Consider the following 24,595-nt stretch of genomic DNA (forward strand, 5'->3'; position numbering starts at 1 on the left):
ATTTCTTCCTTGGTTTAAAGAAGGGTTGAAGAGCCATCCTTAGATCTCTAATCCTTTGCAAGCACTTACCATTTGACACACAAGTTCCAGTCAACCCACCAGCTGCATAATCAATGGTGACAGATGATAACACAGCTTCTACCCATCACCCAGGTCTTACAAATGGACTCAAAGAGGGTTTGTATGGATCACAAGGGAACAGATCAAAGACACACCAGCTCTTCCCTGAGCCCACAGCTCCCACCATAGCACTTACCAAGACGCAAGGCTTGTGTACTTGGGATCTTATTGCCTGTGTTGAGATTAAGAATGAGAAGATTCCTAATGGACCCTTGGCACAAGAACACTGATGCTGTGGCTCGTCCTAAGTGATAGGAGAGCAAAGGCCCCAGCTTAAAAACACATCAAAAGGTTGTTCCACAACTGCTCAACTGAATCTACAGTTATTTTTCCCCATGCCTACATCACTGCGGGAGGTTAGAGACAGCAAGTCCAAAAAAGTTCCCAACATCTGATATGCTCCTACTGTCACTTCTCTGTTAACCACCCCTTTTGTACAGCTATCAACCATGGATCCTGAATATTTAAAAGAACAACGGTGGAGCCCTACAAATGTGCGCCGCTGTTTTAATGAAAGCCGGAATCAGTCATCAGAATGTTAGTCCGGGTTCAACAAACTAGGGTCTGTAGGTCAAACCCAGCCCATCGCCTGGTTGTGTTAACAAAGCTTTATTGGCACGCAGCCACAGACATCCACTTATAGACTGTCTGAGGTTGCTTTCACACTACAGTAGCAGAGACGAGCTGCTGCTGCAGAAACCTTACGGCCTGCAAGGCCGAAAACACTATTGGGCCCTTTAACAGGAAAAGTTTGCTGACACCCGAGCTAGTCTAATCCATTCAATTACATTTGGAGAAAGTGAGTCTCAAAGACGCTTTTTCACAAGTGTGGAGCACAAGGGGATTCAATACCAGCTTTTCTGACTTCCCACGTGGAGCTCTCTCCACAGAACTTCTCAACCAGAGTTGCAGCACAAATAGCATTTTCTGGAATCTCAAAGCTTCAAACCATAGATGTGATTGGTAAAGCCAGACCCTCTATTCACCAGAATGTTGAATCTACCAGAACCCCCGCTGCTCAATGCTGCCGGAAGCAGAGCTTTGGGAATGAATATGACAGTGGGGAACCCAGGCGGGACTGACCTGGTGATGATGGCCAGGTGTGGCGGGCTCATGCAGGCGCCCATGAACAGTACCACGTTCTCATGCCGCGTCTGCCTGTAGGCCATCACCTCCCGCTTGAAGGCCTTGAGCTGCTCCTCGTTGTCCCTCTCGATGTCGATCAGCCGGATGGCCACCTCGCCATGCCAGCGGCCGTGGTACACCTGCCCGAAGCGGCCCTTCCCGATGAGCTCGCCGATTTCCAGCTGCTCGAAGGGGATGTCCCACTCCTGGAGGAAGATGCTGGTCTGGCTGGCCTTGCGAGGGAAGCTCCGGGCCGAGAGGAGGGACAGGTTCATCTCCTCAAAGTCATCCTCCGACTCCTCGGCCTCGTCGTGGCCCTCCTCATTCTACGGCCAGAGAGGGAGAGGGGTCAGTTCCCGTCAGCATCCCGCCTGCCCACCAGGTCCCCACTGTGTGTTTTTGGCCAGTGCACACATGTCTCTCTATTTGCCCAAGTACCTCCTGTCTATCACTGTGCTGAAGTGAAGGAGCTGAAAGGGAGATCATGAAACTGAAGCTCAGAGAGAAGAAATGCTGGGGGGCAGGGACCACCTATCCTGGTTTCCCAGGACTTTGCCCATTTGGGAGCTGACAGTCTCACACTTGGGAAACCGGCAGACAGGGATGGTTGGTCCCTGTGGGAAGTGCCTAGCTCTGGTCAGGCTGCCAGGCAGAGCAAGGGTTAAGATTCAGGTCTCTAGCCTCCTAATATTTGATGCCCTCCTACTAGACCATGATGTTCTGACTTGTCTGGTTATTTATGTGGGAGTAAGAAAAACAACAAGCTGAAATACGGACACCCTATACACCTGCATATAACATGTGACAATCCTTAACAGAGAGGGCCTTCGTTCCCTTGGAGGAATTTGAATTGATGAGGCAGAAACCAGGAGATGTCAGAGGTACTCGGTATAGGCCGGAGGCCTGGGGTTCCTGTTCAGTTGGGAAGGCAGGAGATAGAAGAGTGAGAGGTTGACAGAATGGGCTTAACAGTCAGACCAGATGAGCTGGAATCTGGCCACTGTGTGACCTTGGGCAAGGAGCTTCACTTCTCTGGGCCTTCCTTGACTTATCATAAAGTGGGGCTAATGACATCTGCCCCTGGGGGTGGTGTGAGGTTTTCCGTGAGGCAAAGATCTCTTGAGTTCTTTGCACAGACCTGACTGCCTGTACAAAACAGCTGCCAGGATGGCTGAAAAAAAATACAGACTCGTGGGCCCCAGCCAGATTTTCTGAATCAGAAAATCCGCAGGCCAGAGCCAGGACTCTGCATTTTCACTGCACGCCCACATGACTCAGGCACACTTAGACGTGACCACTGCAACAGTTAGAAACTCCAGGCCTAGGGATCCGACTTCCCAGCGTGGTGTCCGGAGACACCTGAGGCCTGGTGCCTTGGCTTCTTCAGCTGGAATGTGCAAGCAGCAGCGGCCTGAGCCCAGTGGGGGGTGGCGGGGGGGAGGTGGTGGTGATTTTCATGGGCTTGGAGCCTGACAAGACGGCCGGAGAAGGAGGCCCCTTGGCCGAGTGCAGTCTCTCTAAACCCCAAACCTGAGCAAGCTACTCCCAAAGGCATGTTCAGGAGAAATGACATGGGAAATACAGCTTCATTCAGGGTCACTTTCCAGCTACTGTGATCGTTCCAGAAAAGGACACGATTTGCTCTGGGGACCCTGACTCTATTCCCCTCAGTTCAGGACCTACCAGCAGGGTTGAAGAGTCAGGGCTCTGGTTCTCACCCCAAAGACTTCGTTTATTCCTCTAGGAGTTCTGGCAGGTGGGAAGAGGCCCCAGAACATTCTTAACACCACACTAAGCCCGAGACCCTGAGGCCCTCGTCCCCTCCTCTCACATATTCTTCAGAAAGTAGTGGGGCACATCCCCCTTGGTACTCACTGGCTCTGAGCTGAATTTTCAACTAAGAATGCAGATCACCTGCCAACTTCTGCACAACTAGCTTTTCCGTGATGCACACCATGTTAACGGCCCATTAGGCTTGGCACCAGGAGGGGCCCCTTGCTTGTTAGTTGTCCATCAAGCAGGGCACTGTATCCCCAGTCCACCCCAAGCCCTCTGTGTCATCAAAGACATCAATCGCCTTTGCCAAGTGGGCAGGCCCCGGAAAAAGTTGCTTCATTTGCTTCATCGCTCTCTGGTTCTCACCTCCGAGGTTGGCTCCACTTCAATTTGAAGTAATGGATTTCCTTCCAAGCTTTAAAGAAAGAAAAATAAACGTGACCCTAGGGTGAAATGATGGGTGCATGCATTGACTTGATCCATGTATGAAACGTCTTAAAATGTGAAGCTCTCCATTAAGCCTTTTTCTCCAATTTCTCTTCACTGCTTGTGTCTAAAATAATCCATAACCTCGCCACCAAGGAGAGGTGCACAAGGACATTGTTTTAAATGGACTTTCTGGTCTGCTCAGGGCTCATTTTTCTTTGTTGGTTTCCCCTAATCTAGCAATTTCTGTATAAATTGGCCTTATAAATTCCTTATAAAATGCCATGGATGGCAGAATCCCCAGAGCTCTAGGTGTTCCTTAGGAAAGAATTAATCATATCTCTACAGTTCTGAATCTTTTGGAAGGATTCTTTGGAAGGATTCATTCATTCACCCATTTGATTAGAATTAAGAGTCAGGAACAGTGCCAGACCCTTAGAGGGATACAGCATTGAAACTGACATGGCTTCCTGACCTTAAGGAATATTTATATACTAGTGTAGAAAGGCTATGAGTAACAAGGGTCAAAAGTTAGGTATGAACTGAATAAATGGATGATGATGGAAATGCCCAAGAGAGAGGATTACTGGATGAATTTGAAAGTTCGCATTGTTTTGAGTTGGACCTTGCCAATCACGTTCCATGGAGATGGGTGAGTGAGAACGAGGAGGAGGAGGCAGATTGCATTGGACTGGAAGACACAGGTGTGTGTGTGTGTGTGCATGCACGCGTGTGTGTATCCCATGCATTCTTGAGCTCCTGAGCCACATTTGTGTTCTGAGCACAGGAACAAGCCGGGTATAGGAGCTGGGGGCACACACACCGCGAGTGCTGAGTGTCCACTGAGGGCCGTGTGGGTGTCATGGGATGTGCTCTGTGCAGGGGTTGCTCTCTGTGCGTGTGAGTTGGGTGCACATGCAGGGGATTTGTGGGCCTGCTGGAGCACACGATACGTGAGGGAAATGCAAGGCACAGCGTGTGTTAAAGAATTTGGTGGGGGGAGTGGGTTTTTAAGGTAGAGGATGTTTCCAGAGTGAACTGAAACTGGTGGGAGAAAAGGATCACAGTGGCCACCATGGAAGCTTAGCAGATTCCCCCAACCCATCTCCTTATTTGATGGGGGCTCCCCTATCCTGACTCTCAGACCTCACCAGGAAGCTGCCAACCCTGCAGACAGAGTCAATCCACTTGCTGGAGAGACTCCTGGTGAGAGGGAGGCTGAAAGATTGTAAGAGCTCAAAGAAGAAGAAAGAAGTAGCATCTGCCACCCTATTAACCAATAATTTATAGTACAGCTTTGAAAGGCAGAAACTGCACGCTGGAAATCTGATGCCCCGGGGGAGGTGGAACAATGCAGCTGGAGTCCCTCCTCACGCCCAACAGAACGGGCTGCCCTCCTCGGCTTGCATTAAGGCGTGATTACAGCAGCCGGGGCTATTAAATGATTTCCCTGCTGCAAAGAGTCAGTTCCCATCACTCCACACACATTTAAGCAGATCGTGGGCACTTATTGACTCCGTTTTTCACTAGCACTCCCTGACTCTCAGTTAATAACCTGGAGTTCATCTTGCACAAATTGTGGAACTGGTTTATGTGCTGTAGAGAAACGATCTGGAGCTAGATGTCAGCACAACATCCTCCGGCAAACTGCTGCTCCTTTGATCTCAGAGATGTACCATTTGGGTCTTTAACAAAGTCGGTAACACGGGTCAGAAAGTATGGAGCAGCTGGGGGAGCCAGAAGAAAAACCAGATAGGCAAAAATGTGAGTTTGGAAAGATGTCAAACCAAAGTTGGGTCCTTAGCATGCCCTAGACTTGGGTCACAACCAAAGAAGTTATGGAAGGTGATTTCACTTTGGCTGCATGAGCAATAGCCTCCTAGAAAGAGGGCTTGTATTCTAAGGAAGCTAAAGACATCACACACAAAGATGTTCATTGCAGAACTGTTTATAACAGTGAAATATGGGAAGATGTAAAATCCAGCAGTAGAGAAACGGTTAAGGAGATCATTCCAAATCAATATGGTATTTTAAAATCAATGCGTATGAAGAGTCTGGAATAGTATGAAAAAGATGATGTTATAGCGTTAAGGGATGAACAGAGCAGGATGGAAATCGCACACAGTTTAGATCCCAAGTATGTAAAATATGAATAGAGCATACTTCTAAGAGTGGTGCAATTATAAATTATTCTTTTTCTTTTTTTTATAGAATAGTTTAAATTTCACAAAATAAGCTCATTTTATTTTTGTAATGTTAGAAACCAGGGATTGGCAAACTTGCTGGGCCAGATAGTAAATATTTGAGGGTCTAATGGCCACACAGCGGTCACTGTTGGAACGACTCATCTCTGCTGCTGTAGTCCAAATGCTGCCATAGACAGCATGTTGTGAATAAATGGGCATGGCAGTGTTCCAACAAAATTTATTTACAAAAACATGGGTCTGTCCCATTGGCTGTAAGTTACTGATCTCTAGTATAAACCTAAATTTTCCTTTTTAAGCAGTGGATAATGATGTAGAATAACTGCCCTTCCATTAAGGTTTAGCTATTGCCTGGGAGAAGTTGTCTTTCTGACCACAGGAGGATCTGGGGGTCTGAAGGAAATGGTCCGGCCCCTGAAGTCACACCTGATTGGCGAGACCAGAGACACACGGCAGAAGTGACTCACAGGGACTGGCACTGTGCCTCTCGGCCTGGGCTGTCTCATTCTCCCTCTCTTTGCCCAAGTTATTTGCTTGTCTCTGTGGCCCCCTCAAGCTTCCCCCAACCCTGCCTCCCACCCCATCAATTCCAGGAAGAGGAAGAAAGAAGACAGGGATCCTGAGCAAACTGAAAGGCCAGAGCAGGGGGAGAGGTCTCTACCCCACTTACATTGGATTCGAGGTCACTGGATGCAGAATGACCTGGGGCGCCCGCGTCGGCGTCTCTGGCACTGGCACCACATCTGAGAGCCAAAGATTGGACAGTCAGAAACCAGACAAGGGGTCCACAAGCTCCCCCAAAAGCCTGATTCCTGGAAGATGCCGGTGGCTGGAAACTTCTCACCAGATCAGGAGTCCCTGGCTGCCCAATCCACTCTCTCCTTTCCCTGACCACTTGAATTTACCTGCTGAGATGCATGAGTAGTCAAGATGACATCCTGAACAAAACTCCCCATTGACACCGATGGGGCTGCCGGAGCCCCCAAGCCTCTGGCCCGAAGCACCCACTGAAGCATCATCTCTGGGTTCTCCTCACTCCTGAGTCCCCTTTGGGATGATGAGGCCTCTTGGTTTCATGTCTCCCATGCCCGATTCCAGCCCCTTTGACCATCTCTCCCCCACCATGGGGTTCTGGACCCCTCCCCACCCTTGCCCATCCTTGCACTGCAGACCACCCACTCAGGCCTTTCCATTTGTGCTTTGGGACCTCATTGGTGCCACTGAGTCCTTGGACTCCCCACCCTTTTTACCCCTGCCTCCACATCCAGTAGCTAGCCTGTGGTCTGGATGGTTCCACCTGATCCTCTTTGGGCTCGTACACTCCGGCAACATTCGCCTCTGTCCCCTCACAGCAGCTGCCACGCCTCGGTGGGCTCGCTTGGAAGAAACTGAGCTCATAGGAAACTCACCTGGGAAGATGAACTGCTGCCTGTATTTGTAGTAGTGGGACGCTTGCAAAAGAAAGAAAACACCACAGTGAGTGCCGCCCCGGAGCTGGCCCTTCAGGTAACAAATGGGGCTCCTGTAGCCACCCTGTGGTCCTCTGCCCACCCCTGACAGTTTCCAGACTTCTGCAGACACCCCAAATTCTAAGCAACTGAGAACATGTGTAAAGAATCCGGAAACATTCAAGCCAACCCTCCCATTGAAACTCCCTGAAGACAGAGCACCCCACCTCGGAGAGCCATCCTGAGCACAATCTCATCTTTGTTAAATGCATAAAGACACACACGTAGAGAGAAGTCTCTAAACCCATAATCTAACACATTAATTTTCTCCCTTCTGGCAGAGTGGTTATAGTGGCTTAAGAAAATCCTTTATGATCACAATAACGTATCACCTCACAGTTAGGATTCCTATTACCAAAAAAGACAAGAAATAACAAATATTGGTAAAGACGTAAAGAAAAGGAAACCCTTGTGCACCCCTGGTGGGAATGTAAATTGGTGCAGCCACTGTGGAAAACATTAGGCAGCTCCTAAAAAAGTAAAAATTAGAACTACCAGATGATCCAGCAATTGCACTTCTGGGTATATATCTGAAGGAAAAGAAATCAGCATCCAAAGGTGTGGAAATAACCTAAGTGCCCATCGATAGACAAATGGATAAAGAAAATACGTGTATATATACATACACACACACACACACACATACATACACAATTGAATACTACTCAGCCATGATAAAGAATGAAATCTTGCCATTGCTGTTCGCAACAAAAGGGATGGACCTCGAGGGTACCATGCTAAGTAAAATAAGTCAGATGGAGAAAGATAAACAGTACTATCTCATTTATATGCAGAATCTAAAAAAAAATCAAACTCACAGAAACAGAGATCGGATTTGGGACTGCCAGAAGCTGGGGATAGGGCCAGGAGCACTGGATGAAGGTGGTCTACGTGTCTCCTCTATGTGTCTCCATGTTTTTCTAATTTTCTGCACTGAGCATTGTATTGGTTTTCTTATTGCTGCTGTAACAAATTATCATAAATTGGATGGCTTAACACAAATTTATCCTCTTAGAGTTCTGAAGGTCAGAAGCCTGAAAACAGTCATGGGCGGCTTGTTCTCTCTGGAGGCTCCAGAGGAGAACTTTCTCCTTGCCTTTTCCAGCTGGAGAATCTACCTCCATTTCTTGGCTCACACCTCCATCACCCCAGTCGCTGCTTCCATCCTGACGTCGCCTTCTACTGTCTTTGATCGCCTTGTCTCCCTCTTATAAAAGATCCTCATGACTGCGTTTAGAATCCACCCAGACAATCCAGGGTTATCTTTCCACTTCAAGATCCTTAATTCAGTAACAGCTGCAAAGTTCCTTTAGCTGTGTAAAGTAACGTATTAACAGGACCCAGGATCAGACCATTATTCTGCCTAGCAAAGGCACAAATTAATTTCCGTATTTAAGGAAAGATAATATAAAAGAAAATTCCTCAGATTCACTGCCGATTTTCCTACAATTAATTTTACTTTCCATCTGTTCACTGGAGGCCAGCTGTTCCAGACATCCCCATGGTTTCCAGTGTTAGCACTGCTCCAGTGGGGTGGAGAACCTGGATCAGGGGGTAAGAGGGATGTCAGGGGCAGGGGACAGGTCACAGAAAGTTTTATGTCCTCAAGTAAAGGTGGTGAGCAGGGATGGGATCAGATATGAGTCTGAGCTGGTGAATACACTTCCAGAAACAGTTTTATCCATTCAGAGACAAGCTGGCTCACCAAGAATTAGTACAGTGGCTCCAAACCTGGAGTCCAGAAGCCGATCCTGTAGGGCTGAATCTGTGTTCCTCCTTTGATTGCCTGTGAACGTTTGGGCATCTCTCGCCAAGTCTCAGTTTCCAGATATGTGAAATGGGGACCAATAATAATCTCTCCTACATAGGGCTGAGCTCATCATTACATGAGATAAGAGTTCAGGGATGAGGCAGAACCAAGGTTAACAGCGATGCATAAGCTGGTATCTTTCTAAGTTCTCTTAACTAACGGACAAGAATGCTTTATAATTCATTATAGACAGAGAGTTTCAAAGAACTCAGTCATGAGCTGGTCCTGAGGGTGGAACTGGTTTATAAACCTCACCCCCATCCCAGAATGGACAGCAAGTTCTGGTATTCAGGATCCAAGCACCTGGCTTGGTGCCTTGTACCCAGTGAGTGAGCTGCTCATGTTTGTTGAATTACTCAAGTCTCTTTTAGAACAGCAATCCCCCAAATATTGAATCTAGCTGGAATCCAAATGGATGTATTTTTTGATTCTGGAAAACAAAGTACCTAGTTTGGGCAGCAACTCGTTCAAGGTTACAGAACACAGCTTTAAAAGAAATCTGACCTCCATGATGTCAGGGACCCTTCTTCCATTAGATAACTTAGGTTTTTTTTTTCATTGCATTTGGACATTTTATTAGTCAACAGGAGCTAAAATTAAAAAAGAAAAATTTCATGGGATTCTCAAGAGACTTAGCTGATCTCTTCCCTCCCCAACTGGAACTGGGGATTCAGTGTCTGCAGAAAAGGTTAGCTGGCAGTTAAACATTCTTTTAAGGAGGTGGGGCTGGTGATGGAGAATGGGTGTCACTCTGAGAAGCGACAGGTGTCCAGCAATGGACACCCGGCAAATGCCTCCACACACAGCCTCTGACTCCTGCTAGGACCTCCATGGCCTGAGGACAGCTTGTTCCTGATGACTGAAAGGGAGAGAGTCTTGGCCAGAGGAGGAGGGAAAGGGTGCTGTGAGCCCCGCCTGTTCTTGCTGATGACGGACACCAGAAAGAAGTGGGTCAGAGGGGCAGCTGATGACTCTGAGTGGCTCCTGGCTGTCTGGTATCAAAGAGGGTTCAGGAACTGAGAGGTTGCAGGTGACCAGAGGTCAAAGAGACAAACAGGCTACTTTGAAGGCTCTTCCACTCTCAAGCCCCCATTCCTTCCCTATGGACTCCTCAGAAAGCAGCCTCAGTGGCCATCTGAAAGAAAGGATCTAGAAGGAAGGTGGAAAGATCAAATCACCCCCTGCCCAAACCATGCATCCCTGCAAGGCCCCACCAGGCCTCAGCCCTGCAGCTCTGATCCTTGCCTGGTGCCTTGGTTATGGGCACTCCGAGCCATCAGTCACATGTTTCCAGCCCTTTCTGGTAAAAGGGGCTTTGCGTGTACTCCCCTCTGTCTGCCTGAACAACTCCCCTCCTGCCTTCAGCTGCTTCTGATATTTCAGCCTAAACTTGTTCTCTTCTTGACTTGCTCGTAGCACTGTTCTCTCCTCACAGCACTTACCACAATTTATAATCCTATTTTCGTGTGTCTGTTTGCTAGGCTAACACCTGTCTCTTCCACTAAGGTATAAACTCAATGAGGGCAGAGACTGTGACAGGCAGAATAAGGCCCTTCTCCCCCAACTCCATTCCCAAGACGTCCACATCCTCGTTCCAGGAACCTGGGAATATGTTACCTTACATGACCAAGGGGACTTTGCATATGTTTAAGTTGAGGATCCTGAGATGAGGGGATTATCCTGGATTCTCTGGGTGAAACTTGAGTATAATCACAAGGGTCCTTATGAGATGGGGGCAGGAGGATCCAAGTCAGAGGATCAGAGGAGGAGATGTGATAACGGAAGCAGAGGTTGGACAGATGTAGGGCCATGAGCAAAGGCACGCAGGCAGCCCTTGAGAAGCTGGGAAAAGGCAAGGGAATGGATTCTTTCCTAGAACCTCCTAAAGGAAACAGCTCTGCAGACACCTTGATATTGAGCCCAGTGAAACTGATTTTGGACTTCTGACTCCTTAACTGTAGAGTTATAAACTTCTGCTCCTTTGAGTCATTAAGCTCATGGCAATTTGTTACAGCGGCAACAGTCAACTCATACAGGGCACATCTGATGTGTCCCTTGCTCCTTACCCAGTGCCTCGAACAGTACCTGGTATATAGTGGATGCTCAGAAAACATCCATTAAAGAAATGAACGGATGGGATGCAGAGCCAGAGACAGTTTAAAGAAAAGGAACATGCAGTTCTGGGAGTCTCAAGTCACTTGTTCACTCATTTATTCACTCAACAAACATTTAATTAGTGCTCTCAGCAGTCGACACTGGGCTGGGCTTTGGCAGTAGAGGGGTAGGTGAAGCAGACAGTCTTCCTAGCGTCATGGAGCTGACTTTCAATAGAGGAGATACTAAACATGGCACCAGGTTACTCCAAAGGAAGAAGGTGTGTGAACACTTCAGTCTGAGGAACCCATACGACAGTCCCTCACAAAGCCCCTTCATGTACCTTCCCACAGCAAATGTCATACAAACTGGCAGTTCAGACCCATTTTACAGAAGAGAAACTGAGGCCTAAACAGAGTCAGTGCCATATTCAAGGCCACAGAGGTGGAAGAGGGCAAATCTGGGATCCAAACGAAGCCCTCCACCCTTCACTGTGCCATGTCCAACATGGCACCAGGATTCTGAAGGGAGTGGCAAAGAACAAGGGGGTCCAGCCAACCAGCAGAGCACAATCCCAGATCCTGTGAAGGGTGTCCTTCACGTGCCCTGAGGTTAACAGTTGAGCCAAATGCCTGTTAACCACATGGCCTTTTTTCAAAAAGAATGTTCTAGAGTAACCAGTGCCAGGGGCATTGTTATGCCTAGGTATTAGCTTGAATTGTCTTCAGAAGACTCAACATCTGCAGGAAACCAGAGCCAAAGCTCCTTTTCCATCAACAGAGACTCACAGTCTGGAGTATGTAACAGGTGACCAGGGCCTTGTGTAAACAGAATAGATGCCTGTCATCCTGGAGGAATTTTGCCAAAACTGCCTAAGGCAGGCAGAGGCGGGGAGTTGGGGGGAAGGTCTGGCTGTCCTTCTAGAGGGTCCTATTTTGTTTTCTATGTCAACACTGCATTTTATTATTATTATTCAATTATAAAACGGATGCATGTTTCTTGCTATTATATACACTACAGAAGTGCATAAAATAAAATTCCTCTTCTTAGAAAGAACACCTGCCATAAAGTCCTGCAGACATTTGTCTGCATATACAAATACATACACGCACACACGTATAAATATACACATACAAATACATTAAATCATTTTACAACAAATAGGATGTTATTATACCAGTGGTTTTGCAAATCACTTATTTTCCACTTAAAAGACATTATGGATTTCTTCCCACGTCCGGGATATTTACAAAGAGCTACTCCATCCTTTCCAAGGGCGGCTGAGTGTTTGGTTACACAGATATATTACAGTGTATTCAAACACTCCCCTCCTGATGGGCATTTGGGTTGAGTCCAGATTTTTCACTGCTGCCAAAAAAAATCGTTATAGATCCCTGTGCAAACACTTCTGTGTATAAATTCTTAGAAGTGATACTGCTGGCCCAGGGAATGTACATTTGAAGCTCTGACAATGCCAAATCACCTCCCCTAAAAGTTTAATTTGATTCCTACTCCCAATTTCGGGGTATCTGGGGACCTCATCTTTATTTCCACAATTCTGGTTAGGGCATATTACTTAGCAGTGGTAGCCACGCTAATTTGTTAATCATGGGTTTAATCTAATAATGATGAAAGTAGCTCACCAAAGGTGAGCTGTCTCGGATGAGACAGGTGCTCTGCTAAGCTTTGCACATGTATGGTAATGTTGAGCCTTTTGAGGGTTCTACAAAGTAGGTACTATTATTATCCCCATTGTACAGATGCGGAAACAGGGGCACAGAGAGGTCAGTGGTTTGTTCAACAGCACATAGATATTAAGTGATGGAGCTGGGATTTGAGCAGCCTAGTAGGAACAAGCAGCCTAGTTCCAGAGCTCACACTCTTTTAACTGCTGTTCTAAAGCGCCTTCACCCAGAGGACCCATGAGTCCACTCCCCAAAGAGGGTCAGGGCACTGTTGGGACCTGCCATGGGGTAGGTGCAGACCCACTGGCAGGCTAGCATAGTAATTTGGTTTAGACCCCTTCCCGGGGCTCTGACTGAAGGGATGAAGGAAACAGGGATCACCCCTGGTGAGTCAGGGATCGTGTCTAAAGATGCCAGCAGAGTCTTCTAGAGATGAAAGAGTGCTGGTGCTTTGATGCATGGTTCCCCCTTAAGAGGTCCTTTGCCAGCTCCCTGTCTATAAACAAGCAGCAAATGGTTACAAGGGAAAATAGCCCTGAAGTGAATATCTTGGGTGAGGGGTGGAACAGCTCTAGGAAAGCATCCAGACTCTTTGCCCCCTGAGATTGGGGGAGGGGGGATCAAAGGGGTGGAGGGGATGTCAAAGGGGTGGAGGGGATGTCAAAGGGCCTTTTTCACATTCACCTTCCAGGGAAGTAGAAATGGCTGGGGGTGCTGATGGGAACCCTCAGTCTATGGAATCGCTGGGCACTGTTGCCTAGTTGACTCGGGGGCACTTACTGAGACGGATTTCAGCTGATGACTCCCGTTAGGGTCCTTTTTGGCTCCCAGGTGAGAAGCCCTCGCACCACAGGTGTGAGGCTGCCTTGGGCTTGGACTTAGTCAAAAAAGTCCCCATGACGCAAGTATTTAAGATGCACTCTATCCCTTCGGACACAGCCCAGATCAAAGCAGTGTAGGCAGGTGACATGAGCAGCTTATGCTCAACGGGTGGATGTATCTGGGCGTCACCCAAACGTGGGCCTGGGTCTTCATTTGTTTCCCAGATATTCTCTCGTGGGTGGATAGGCTTGGAGGTGTGACCTGTGGCTGAGGACCTGGGTTTTTTTTCTTTCCCCGCTGTGGGAAGCTCTCTGGCTCAAGAGGAAACCACACCCCTAGACCAGCACTGTCCAGTGGAACTTCCTGCGATGGTGGGAAACGGTCTACACCTGTGCTGCCCAACATGGGGCCACTAGCCACAAGTGGCTCTCAAGCACTTGGAATGTGGCAAGCATGACCGAGGAATTAAAATTTTAATTATAATTAATTTTAATTCATTTAAACTTAAATAGGCATGTGTGACTAGTCTGTACCATATTGTACAACATAGAGCTAGACTTTGGTCCCAACTCGTCAAACCAGACCTCATCCCGCCAGCCTCCGTCTTGAAGTCAGCTATGGTGCTACAAATATGGCTGAGCTGGAAGTGTCCTGGCGATCGGAGAACAGGAGGTGGGCTGGGCTGAGCCCCGGAAGGGGTGGGAAGACACTTAGGTCTGTCTCGCCTGAAAGCTGAGAAAGATCCCTTTTGTAAGTCCAAGAAGCCAGAACACCACGTGAGGGCTTCTCCATTGTCTCAGCCCAGCACAGGGCATCAGGTCAGTGGCGGAGTGCCCTGGAGTTTGTGAGCTAGAAGACCCTTTGGGGTCCTCTTGTCCACCTGCATCCTTTCAGAGGTATGAAAACTGAAGCCAGAGGTCACAGGGCAGGGACATGAGAGAGCTGGCTATTGACTCCTGGACGCCAGCTCACTCTTTTCGAGCCCTGTCTTGATGTCTGCATAAGACTCAGAATGTAGCCATGCTCAGGTGTATGGGCCCTGAGATCCTTGGCACAGGATCCAGTTGCCAGTTTCAACTGATTTAGCTCTTTTTTTTTTTTTTTTTGGCAGCACTTGGTCTGAGTTCTTCTTAGATCTTCAATCTTCATTGGGGCATGTGGGATCTTCAGCTTTTAGCATGCAAACATTTAGTTGCAGCATGTGGGATCCAGTTCCCTGATCAGGGTTTGAACCCAGACTCCTTGCATTTGGAGTATAGAGTCTTACCCACCAGCCCACCAGGGAAGTCCCCTGATTTCACACTTAAGGCAACATCCAGCTCCAGAGAAGATGGCTCCCCCTGTGACTCAGACTTAGGTGGAGACCCTGAAATGCTGCTTTCCAAAAGACAGAGTCTCTGAGAGTCCCCTTACCTTCTGAGCCTCGATTTTCTCATCTGTAAAATGGAACCAATCCTACTTACCTCATGGCTACTCTAGAGATCACATAAGGGACTATGTAGCAGTTGCCCTGCATATGGTAAGACTTAATCCATATGCTTCCAACCCATCACTTTTCAGGTGGACTGGCCTGGACACGGCTCTGGCATGGACCCGACTCCTCACCCTGAGACCTCCCACGCGTGTAAGGTACCTGGCAGGTTGAAATTCTTCTGCTGCCTTGTGCACTGAGGAGAAGGGTGTAGGGGAGAAGGCGGCGTGGCGCTGGGCGGGAGCGGGGGCGCTGGCGAGGAGGGCGTGGAGGACGTCGTGGATGAGGGGTTGCTGCTGGAGTCCGGCTGGTAAGGAACAGGGATGTGGTCCTGAAGAAAGAAAAGAGAGCGGGGTGGGGGCAGGGGCAGGCAGAGAGGCGGAGACACTGCAGCAGCGAGGCTGAGCTGCCCGGGAAGAGCACCCCCTCAGCATCCTCAGTGCCTCCTCCGTTTTCCTCAAACACCCCCCTCAAAGTCCCACCTGCCTCCCCCACCCCCACCGGGTTGCATCCAGCTGTGGAAGGCACAGTCTCTTGAGTCAAATTCCTGCCCACTGCCTGGAGCCTGGGCTGAAAGGTTACCACGTAATGAAAGCCAGGCAGGTGACAGCCACTCTCCTTGGGCCTCTTTGATTTTGGAAAGTTCCACGCCGAGGTGCCCAGAGAGCTCTTCCCGTCCTAACGCCTCTCCTCCCGAGTGTTTTATTAAAGAATCAACAGCCTGACAGCTCAAGAGAGAGTGAGAGAGCCGGCCTGCAGCATCTTCCCTCGCCTCTCGGCTGGAACCAGCACGGCCTCCTCTGGCCCTTGAAGCTGTTCTAAAGCCAAGATGAAGACAGAATCCGTGTGCACATCCTCAGAATGGCGCTGGTCAGGGTGGGGCCAGTAGCCATGCAGTGGGCTGAATACTGTCTCCCCTCCAAGACATGTCTACTCAGAACCTTAGTATGTGACCTAATTGTGATGGGACCATTCTGGATTCGGGGTGGGGTGGGGTGCATAAAATCCCATGTCAAGTGTCTTTACAAGAAACAGGAAAGGAAAGACACACAGAGGAAATGGTGCTGTGAAGACAGGGGTAGACACTGGACTGATGCTTCTAGAAGCCAAGAAATGCCAAGGACTGCCGGAGCCACCGAAGATTAGGAGAGGGGCATGGAATGGATTCTCCCTTGGAGTTTCTCCCTAAGGAGCCAACCCTGCTTGACATCTTGATCTCAGGCTCCTGGACCCCAGACTGTGAAAGAGCAAATGGCTTTTGTCTCAGCTAACCAGTTTGCAGTAATTTGTTTCTGCAGCCCCAGGAAAGTAATACGAGTAGGATTCCAAGTGATGGAAAGGGAAACACAGCCACCTCTTTCCCACGCATCCTGAACAAAATGCCTAACTTCACCATTCCTCAGTTTTGCCCTCTGTAAAATGGGATTAAATACTAGCAAACCTCAGCATCCCAGGAAAGAGGTTCCTGCCTCTCAAAGTCGGCAGAGCTAAGCATTCTCAGAGGTACCTTAATCAGTTCACTCACAGCACATGGATAATTTGGTCCCTGAATCACTCAGAGCTACACCACTCAGCATGGCTCCAGGTACCCAAGGATGGTTTTGTGCGATCTGATTTTGTCAACAGGTGTGTTTACCTGCCAAACCCCAGAGTCAGTATAGCAAATACCAACGAGCATAGAAGGGTGGAGGGTGGGGGGTGGGGAACAGACATTCCTCATCTGGAGGCCCAATGGGTGCTCGACCGGGCTGTGCATGCCCCCTTCCCAGAGGTCATTCCACTCCCACGAGGTCATACTGCCTCCACATCAGTGACTTCTCCACTGCGAGCTTCAGTTTCTCCTTGTCCTTCACATGGGCTGAGAACACCCACTGTGTGGCTCTGTTGTGAAGTTTAAGGTGATGTATGTACCTAAATCCCTAGCATTGGGATAAGGCATTTTGTTATCAATAAACGGAAGCAATTATATTTGTGACAGCATTTATTTTTGCAATTAAGCTTTCAATCTGAGATAGCTGCAGATTCACATGCAGTTGTAAGAGTACTAGAGGGATCCCAGTCAAAGCTGTGCTTTTTCCCGTAGTCATGTACGGATGTGAGAATTGGACCATAAAGAAAGCTGAGTGCCAAAGAATTGATGCTTTCGAATCATGGTGCTGGAGAAGACCCTTGAGTCCCTTGGACTACAAGGAGATCAAACCAGTCAATCCTAAAGGAAATCAACCCTGACTATTCATTGGAAAGACTGATGCTGAAGATGAAGCTCCAATACTTTGACCACCTGATGTGAAGAGCTGACTCACTGGAAAAGATTCTGATGCTGAGAAAGACTGAGGACAGGAGGAGAAGGGGGCAACAGAGGATGAGATGGTTGGATGGCATCACCGACTCAATGGACATGTGTTTGAGCAAATTCTGGGAGGTAGTAAAGGACAGGGAAGCCTGGTGTGTTGCAGTCCATGGAGTTGCAAAGAGTTGGACATGCCTTAGTGACTGAACAACAATGCATTCTTATTTAGTTTTTTCCAATGATAACATCTTGCAAAACTAGAGTACAATAAAATCACAACCCAGACACTGAACTGATACAGTCAAGATACAGAACATTTCCACCACCAGAAGGATCCCTCATGTTGTCCTGTTCTAACTACACCCAATTCCTTCTCTTTCCTCACAACCCCTCCCTCCCATCTTTTACCCCCAGCACCACTAATCCAGTCTTCACTGCTATAACGTCATTGCAAGAATGTTCTATAAATTGAACCATACAGTATGTAATCTTTTTGGATTGGCTTTTTTTCACTCAGAATAGTTCTCTGGAGATTCATCCAAGTTACTGCATGCAACAAAGGATTGTTCATTTTTATTGCCGAATGATACTTCATGGTATGGATGAGTATCCAGTTTTTTGATCAACCATCCACTGAAGGACAGATAGGTTGTCACCCTCTGCGGCTCTTGTGGATCAAGGAACTACAAACATGCCCTGAACAAGGTCCTGTTCCAGGCAAGGTCACGATCTAGTTCATTCCAACCACCTTCCACACAAGACCACCTTGGAGGTAATTCTGATCTGATTTTAATAGTAATGTATCAGGAAGCCAGCCTTCTCACTCCATCCTAATTTACCTAATAGTAATTACATATTCCTGGCAACAGACTCGTTAATGTAAGGAAAAATAAGGCAGTGACATGTGGGCTAAGGTTTATGTGGCTGGGCTGTGAAGCTATCACACAGTCAAAGGGGGCACAGGAGGTTTTCAGAGGAAGTCAGTGACTGATTGTGTCAGTAGAGGGATAGGGTAAATGGAAGTCAGGCATCTATCCATCCTAGCAAGACTCTCTTCTTTGAACTTCTACTCATAGATGGGCAAAGAAGTTTCCATAGATGCTCTGCAAAAAAACATTATCCTTATTTAAAAAGCATAAAGGTTTGTGCTAGAAACAGTGTCCCGCTAGGCATACAGATCATGTTCCAATAGCAGAGCATGTTTAAATGAAAACATTGGTTCATGATGCACACATTCAGGCTGGACCTGGGCTTGCATCACTTCTCTCATTCCTACAACGACTGCCATAGTCACATCGAGTGGCCCACAGTTCCCAACACAAACCAGGCTATTTCACATCTCCAAGGCTTGGGAGATGTTATTATTTCTGCTTGGAATGGGCTTCCCTGGTGGCTCAGATGGTAAAGAATCTGCCTGCGATGCAGGAGACCTGGGTTTAATCCCTGAGTTGGAAAGACCTCTTGGAGAAGGGAATGGGTACCCACTCCAGTATTCTTGCCTGGAGAATTCCATGGACAGAAGAGCCTGGCAGGCTACAGTCCATGAGGTCGCAAAGAGTTGGACACAACTGAGTGACTAACACTATCCTCTCCGCCTTGTCCCAGTTGGCCTGGAAGATGCCTACTCTTTCTTCAAAAGGCAGCTCAGATTGCCCCTCCTCCGAGAAGCTCCCCTGACCTCCCACTCAACCAACCAGGTCAGCACATTCCTCCTCCTGGGACTGGCCCTGCCTGGTACTAGCTTGCTCGGATATTGGTCTTGGCTTCTGCTATTGCTTCAACACCATCACTTCTCAGCTTGCTTATCTGTCTTCGTCCTCAGGGTAAGAAGTTCCCTATTCTCAGTGTGTGTGCTAGAGGAAGGAAAATAGAAATGAAGAGAGGGATGGACAAGGAGAGAGAGAGAGGGGGGAGAAAAGGTTTACGCCCTTCTTCTAGATTGTGCTTATTTATCTTGGAATCAGCAAAACATCACAGAAACAAAAACATAAGAAGTGGCTAATAAATGTTATATGTATCAGTGAATGGAAAGGAAGGAGGGAGGGAAGGCGAGAAAAAGAGAGGGAGGCAAGGAAAAGTTGTCTTTATGGAGGAAACAGGGCAGCAATTCAGTCTCTTTCATATCTGAGGCTCAGGGCTGATGTGAATCAACAGAATCAGCAAAAGAGAAATGTGCACAGAGTGCCCACATTCCCCAGCAGAAGAGCTAAATGGGAGAGGAAATTCCTTCCTCGGGCCAGACCCAGATCGTCCCAATAGGAGGTTGTCTTCCGTAAGAGGGAAACTCAGACTCTCTCAGATCATGCAGGGAAGGGCGAATGGCGTAATTCCTCTTTCTGAGTGCAGCTAAAATGTGGAAACATTCTTCAGAGACCATCCAGTCCCCAACTTCATGTTGTAGATGGGGACGCTGAGATTCAGACACAGGGGCGATGTGCTGGAATCATACAGAGAGTTAGTGGCCCAAGTCCCCATTTCCAGCCCAGAAGCAAACACAGAAGGCTGAACCAAGTAATAAGAACTCACATCTGACTCTGAGGATCAAACGAAGCATGTTCGCTTCCCAGGTTCCCCTCACCCAGCTGTGCGCTGACTTTGACATGGCAGTAATAATAACTCTCTCTTCCATGGAAACTGTCTCCTAAGGAAACCATCCCCACCCTCCAACGCAACAGTAGTAGCAGTAATGTTAGTCGTTCAGTTGTGCCTGACTCTTTGTGACTCCATGGACTGTAGCCTGCCAGGCTCCTCTGTCCATGGAATTCTCCAGGGAAGAATACTGGAGTGGGTTGCCATTTCCTTCTCTACCTCCAACCCAACAGAGTCTCCTAAACAGCCTTACTTGTCTTGTGAACTCCAAAGCCCACTCCCAACTCAGGACCAAAGGTCAGGGCATCACAGCAGCTGGTTAATGACCTATGATACCTGGAGTAATCAGATGAGTGGGGGCAGGAGGAATAATAGCAGAAAGCAGAGCAAAGGTGGAGAGGAGATGAGGTTGAAGGGGACAGAAGAGCTACGACAGGCCAGAAAACAAATCAGCCGAGGTAACGAGGAGCAGGAGTGCTTCTATGGCTGCAGAAGTGAAGATGGAGAGAAAGGTGAGAGCAAAGGATGAGGAAAACAGTCAACAGTAACAGACCAGAGGGGACCCACAAAGAGTAGCTGACCACTGTCATGATGGCGGACCAGAATAGTGACCCATGGTATTGCTGGAGGTCCGAGGTGCTGACCTGAGCACAAGTCTGTCCTCTATGTCCAGTTTCATGAGCCCGAACTCCTTAACCAGGATTCCTCTTTCTCTTATTGCCCCGTGCCCAGTCCTTCCAAGAGACAGTTCCTTTTGCTGAGCTAGCAGAGATGAGGCTCTGTTCCTTGCAACCAACTGAAAAGGACAGCAAGTAGACAGCCACTCCAGAAAGCTCCCCTGCAGTGGGCAGATCTTCAGCTTCGGACACCCAGGTAGGTGGGGCTTTTGATGCCTTGATGTGGAAGTATGCGCCTTACAGACTAGACCCCTCGGGAGCCGGCAGATGCTCCTGCTTCTGTGGCTTCTCCTCCATCTCCTCATTCTCCTCCACCTCTTCATCTTTCTCCATCTCCTCCGCTTCCTTCATCTCCTCCATCCCCTCACCCTCCTCCATGTCCTCCATCCTCCTCATCCTTCTTCTTTCATTTCCTCCTCCTTCCTCTTCTTTCTTCTTCCTCTTCTTGCTCCTCCCTCTTCCTCTTTCTCTTCTTCTCCCTCCTCCTCCACCCCTTTTCTTCCTCCTGCTCCTCCTTCTGTTCCTCCTTCTCCTCCACATTGTCTCTCTTCTTCACCCCCAGCTCTTCCATGCCCTGAGGATCCAGTGTCAGGACTAAATCCTTTACACATATCGCTGCACCAAAGCCTCTCCACAACCCCCATTATCCATTACTACGATAATGCCTATTTTACACAGGGGGAAACAAAGGCAGAAGGATCTTGGTTTGATCGCAGAGGGTATGAAGAAACCGAGTTTCAAGCCCAGACCTTCTGATTCCAAAATGCACATTCAAACCATTAGGCTGGGTGAACAGGTTAGGTTTTTATGAAGCTGGATTGACAGAGCTAGACAAGAGAGGAGACAGAGCAACGAAAAGGAAATCTTCAGACCAAATTGGCTCAGAAATCTACTGCACTAACCACATCATTGCCTGACAGAAAGAATCTGTGTGAAGCTAGTGAGAAGAGAAGTAAGGGGAAAAAAATAACCCAGCTCTCTGATAGTTCCTGTCCACCTTCATGCCAAAGCCGCTTTCTAAACAGAGGTTAATTTATTTCTCTTATCAAATTCTCTTGCTGGCAGACAAGCAGAACAATGTCAGAGTCACCGATCTATCTGACCCGTGTTTCTGTCTCACCTGACACCAAGAGGCTCACTGTGTCTGTAAAGCCAGAGAGAAAGGTCTCGAGATGGCTCTGAGCCACTCACCCCTCAAGAGGTCACAAAGGAAAGGATGGTTATAGTTACTTCCCAGGAGCCTCACCACTGGAACCTCCTAAACACCCCAACTCCAGAAGGGGGAGACCCTCTCCTAAAGACTTACATATTTTACCAAAAAATAAAAGAAAAGTGGACCCAGCCTGACACTGTGATTAGAAGCCCAAGATTTAAGCTTATAAAAACAGCTAGAATTTCCTGGACACTTATCCACACGCCAGGAACCTCTCCAAGCGCCTCGCCTTTCCCTGATTATTTCATTTCATCCTCACAGCCATTCTCTGAGGTTGGTACTCTTCTTGCTCAGCAGGAGACATTAAAAAAATATGGCCACAAATTCCTCGGACTCTTCCCACTGACAAGCGGAACCATGCCTCCTCCCCTCAAATCTAAGTAGGCTTGTGACTGCTTCTGTCAGGACAGTACAGCAGAACCGACACTGACAACCCTTGGCTAGTGACAAGCCAAGACAGTGCATGGGATTTTTATATCGCTAGGTTATAAAAGCCTCTGCAGCTTCCACCTTGTTTGATGAGAAAGTTGCTCTGCAAGCCCTGAGGTGCCATGTAAGAAGAGCCTGACTACCCTGAAGCAGCCACATTGTAAGGAAGCCCAAGCCACAAGGCAAGGCTGTGTGTAGTTGCTCCCAAAGAGACCCTCTGTTGAGTTCAGCCTTTGACTCATCCCAGCCCATGTGAGTGAAGGACCCTCTAGATCAGGGGTTGGCAACTTTTCTCTCGAAATGGCTCATTAGAACACATTTTAGGCTTTGTGAGCCAGTGATCTCTGTTGTAACTACTTAACTCTGCTGTTGTAGTTTGAAAGCAGCCATAGAAAATATGAATGTGGCTTGTTCTAACACAACTTAATTCACAAAAAAAACAAGCTGTGAGCTAGATATGGCCTGTGAGCCATAGTTTGCTAATCCCTATTCTAGATGATTCCAGCCCGCAGCTGCATCAGCTTTCCCAGTTGAGTCCCTGGGCATTGTACAGCAGAAACAAACCATCCCCGCTGGACTGCTTTCTAGATACCTGACCCATAGCCTCCACAAGCATGATTAAAAAGCTGTTGGTGTCCAGCACTAAGTTTGAGGTTGTTGGTTTGCACAGCTGTGGATTACTGGAACATGCCCATTTTACACACAGGAAAGCTGAGGTTCAGAGAGATTAAGTAACTTGCCCAGACACTCTAAGAGTGAGTAAGTGGAGGAAGCCAAGACTGGCTGCCAGATCTGCCTGACTTCAGAGGCCAAGTGTATCATCAAGTCCTAAGACGATGCCACAGGAGCCAGATGGTGAATGACTGAGACCCAGTGTGGTAGGTGACAGCTCGAGAGAGAAAGAACATATGGGCTTTGGTAGGGAGGTTGGAGAAGGAGGGAGGGACCAGTTGTGCATGGAGGCTTGCAGGCTGCAGGAAGGGGGTTGACTGTTTCCTCCACTCGACAGAAAGCCACAGGAGGGTTTTTCAGCAGAGGGTGGCATGATTCAAATTACATTCACTAAGAATCACTCTGAGTGCTGTGTGGAGAATGGACTGGGGAGGGGGCTAGGCCATCCCCAGCCTTACGCACAGAAGGGAGAGTATGGTTGCCAGGGAGAGGTCACACGGCCAGAGATGCTCATCCAGGTGGGTGACTGTCCACACACTTGGACTGGCCCACACTTTATCCACCTTCCACATAATGCATTGAGGCACCACAGGGCTTGAGAAATCACCTGCTGGCGTGTGCTACCTCTTCCTCTTCCATGAGGCTTTAAATGTCCCTAGGATCCCTTTGGTGTTGTCCAACCCACAGATCAAACAAAGAATGCAGAAATCCCCAGTGGAAATTTCCAGCCCATGTTAGAAAGAAAGACACACAGAGAGGTCTGCTGCTGACCACCATCTGAGGATCAGTCAGAAGCCAACCAGATCGGCTATGGCTCAGAGCTCAGGGCCCCCACACAGATCCATCTACCTAGTCTCCAGGAGGAGCTCAGAAACAAACTCTTGTCCTGAGGTAATCAGATTCAACAGATGTGTCAGAGAGTGCAGAACCTTCCACAAAGCTCATCCTGGCAGATGATGAAACAGCTCACAGGGCAAAGAGGGGGAGCCTGAACCACTAAGGACCCCCTCTCGGGCTGTCCTCCCATCCCTACTGTGCCCCTGTCAACACGTTCATTCATTCTCATTGCCAGGTGCCCTCTCTAAAATCAGACAGATCGCTGGCACACTCACTCTGCACTGATGGCTGGATGCTCCCCAAACTTTCCTAGACACAAACCACACAGAATGACAAGAGAGCCCAGGGGTGCTGGGAAGTAAGGGCAAGGCTCCCAGATCAATCCACCGAGTCCTGTTTGAGAACATTCCTCCCTCCTGCTCCTCATACGGCAGCGCCCTGACCCAGCAGGCCTGGACCCAGCGGAACCCCAGTCTCACCTTGTTGATTTTGTTGGTTTTGGGGAGCGTCTGGCTGATGTGCAGGTCCGAATACCGGGGTGGCTTTCGTAGAGGGTTGTTGATGTCACACGGGACGGACTCTGTCCGGACTAACCTTGCTGGATCCGTAGGGGTAAAGACAGCGATTTGGAAGTTTAAGTACCACTTCTGCTCTGTATCGATGCCAGGAGAGCAGACCCTACCCCAAAGGCCCACCCCCCAATGCTGGAAGGGAATTGCCGAGAAATGACAGTCATTGTGCTGTGTCACAGTAGCGGGACACTCTCCCCACTGTGTTCTCTGCGGTTTCTAAGATGTTCGTACTGTCAACATATGGCTTTTGACAATTAAAACTTCTAATAATGAAA

General features: G+C 48.3%; 1 protein-coding gene across 2 annotated transcripts in view; it reads right to left on the reverse strand.

Moving 5' to 3' along the window:
• KSR2 (kinase suppressor of ras 2) overlaps positions 1 to 24,595 on the reverse strand; it is a 424,918-nt gene that overhangs the window by 64,814 nt on the left and 335,509 nt on the right. For both annotated transcript variants that reach the window (XM_043440060.1, XM_043440071.1), the window contains exons 9-14: positions 24,228 to 24,346; positions 15,204 to 15,372; positions 7,061 to 7,102; positions 6,322 to 6,394; positions 3,388 to 3,436; positions 1,204 to 1,571 (exon numbers count right to left, since the gene is read on the reverse strand). In XM_043440060.1, the coding sequence (XP_043295995.1) occupies positions 1,204 to 1,571; positions 3,388 to 3,436; positions 6,322 to 6,394; positions 7,061 to 7,102; positions 15,204 to 15,372; positions 24,228 to 24,346 (820 nt within the window). The remainder of the gene's footprint in view (positions 1 to 1,203; positions 1,572 to 3,387; positions 3,437 to 6,321; positions 6,395 to 7,060; positions 7,103 to 15,203; positions 15,373 to 24,227; positions 24,347 to 24,595) is intronic.

Source organism: Cervus canadensis, chromosome 1 (genome assembly GCF_019320065.1).
Source record: "Cervus canadensis isolate Bull #8, Minnesota chromosome 1, ASM1932006v1, whole genome shotgun sequence".
Taxonomy (NCBI): domain Eukaryota; kingdom Metazoa; phylum Chordata; class Mammalia; order Artiodactyla; family Cervidae; genus Cervus; species Cervus canadensis.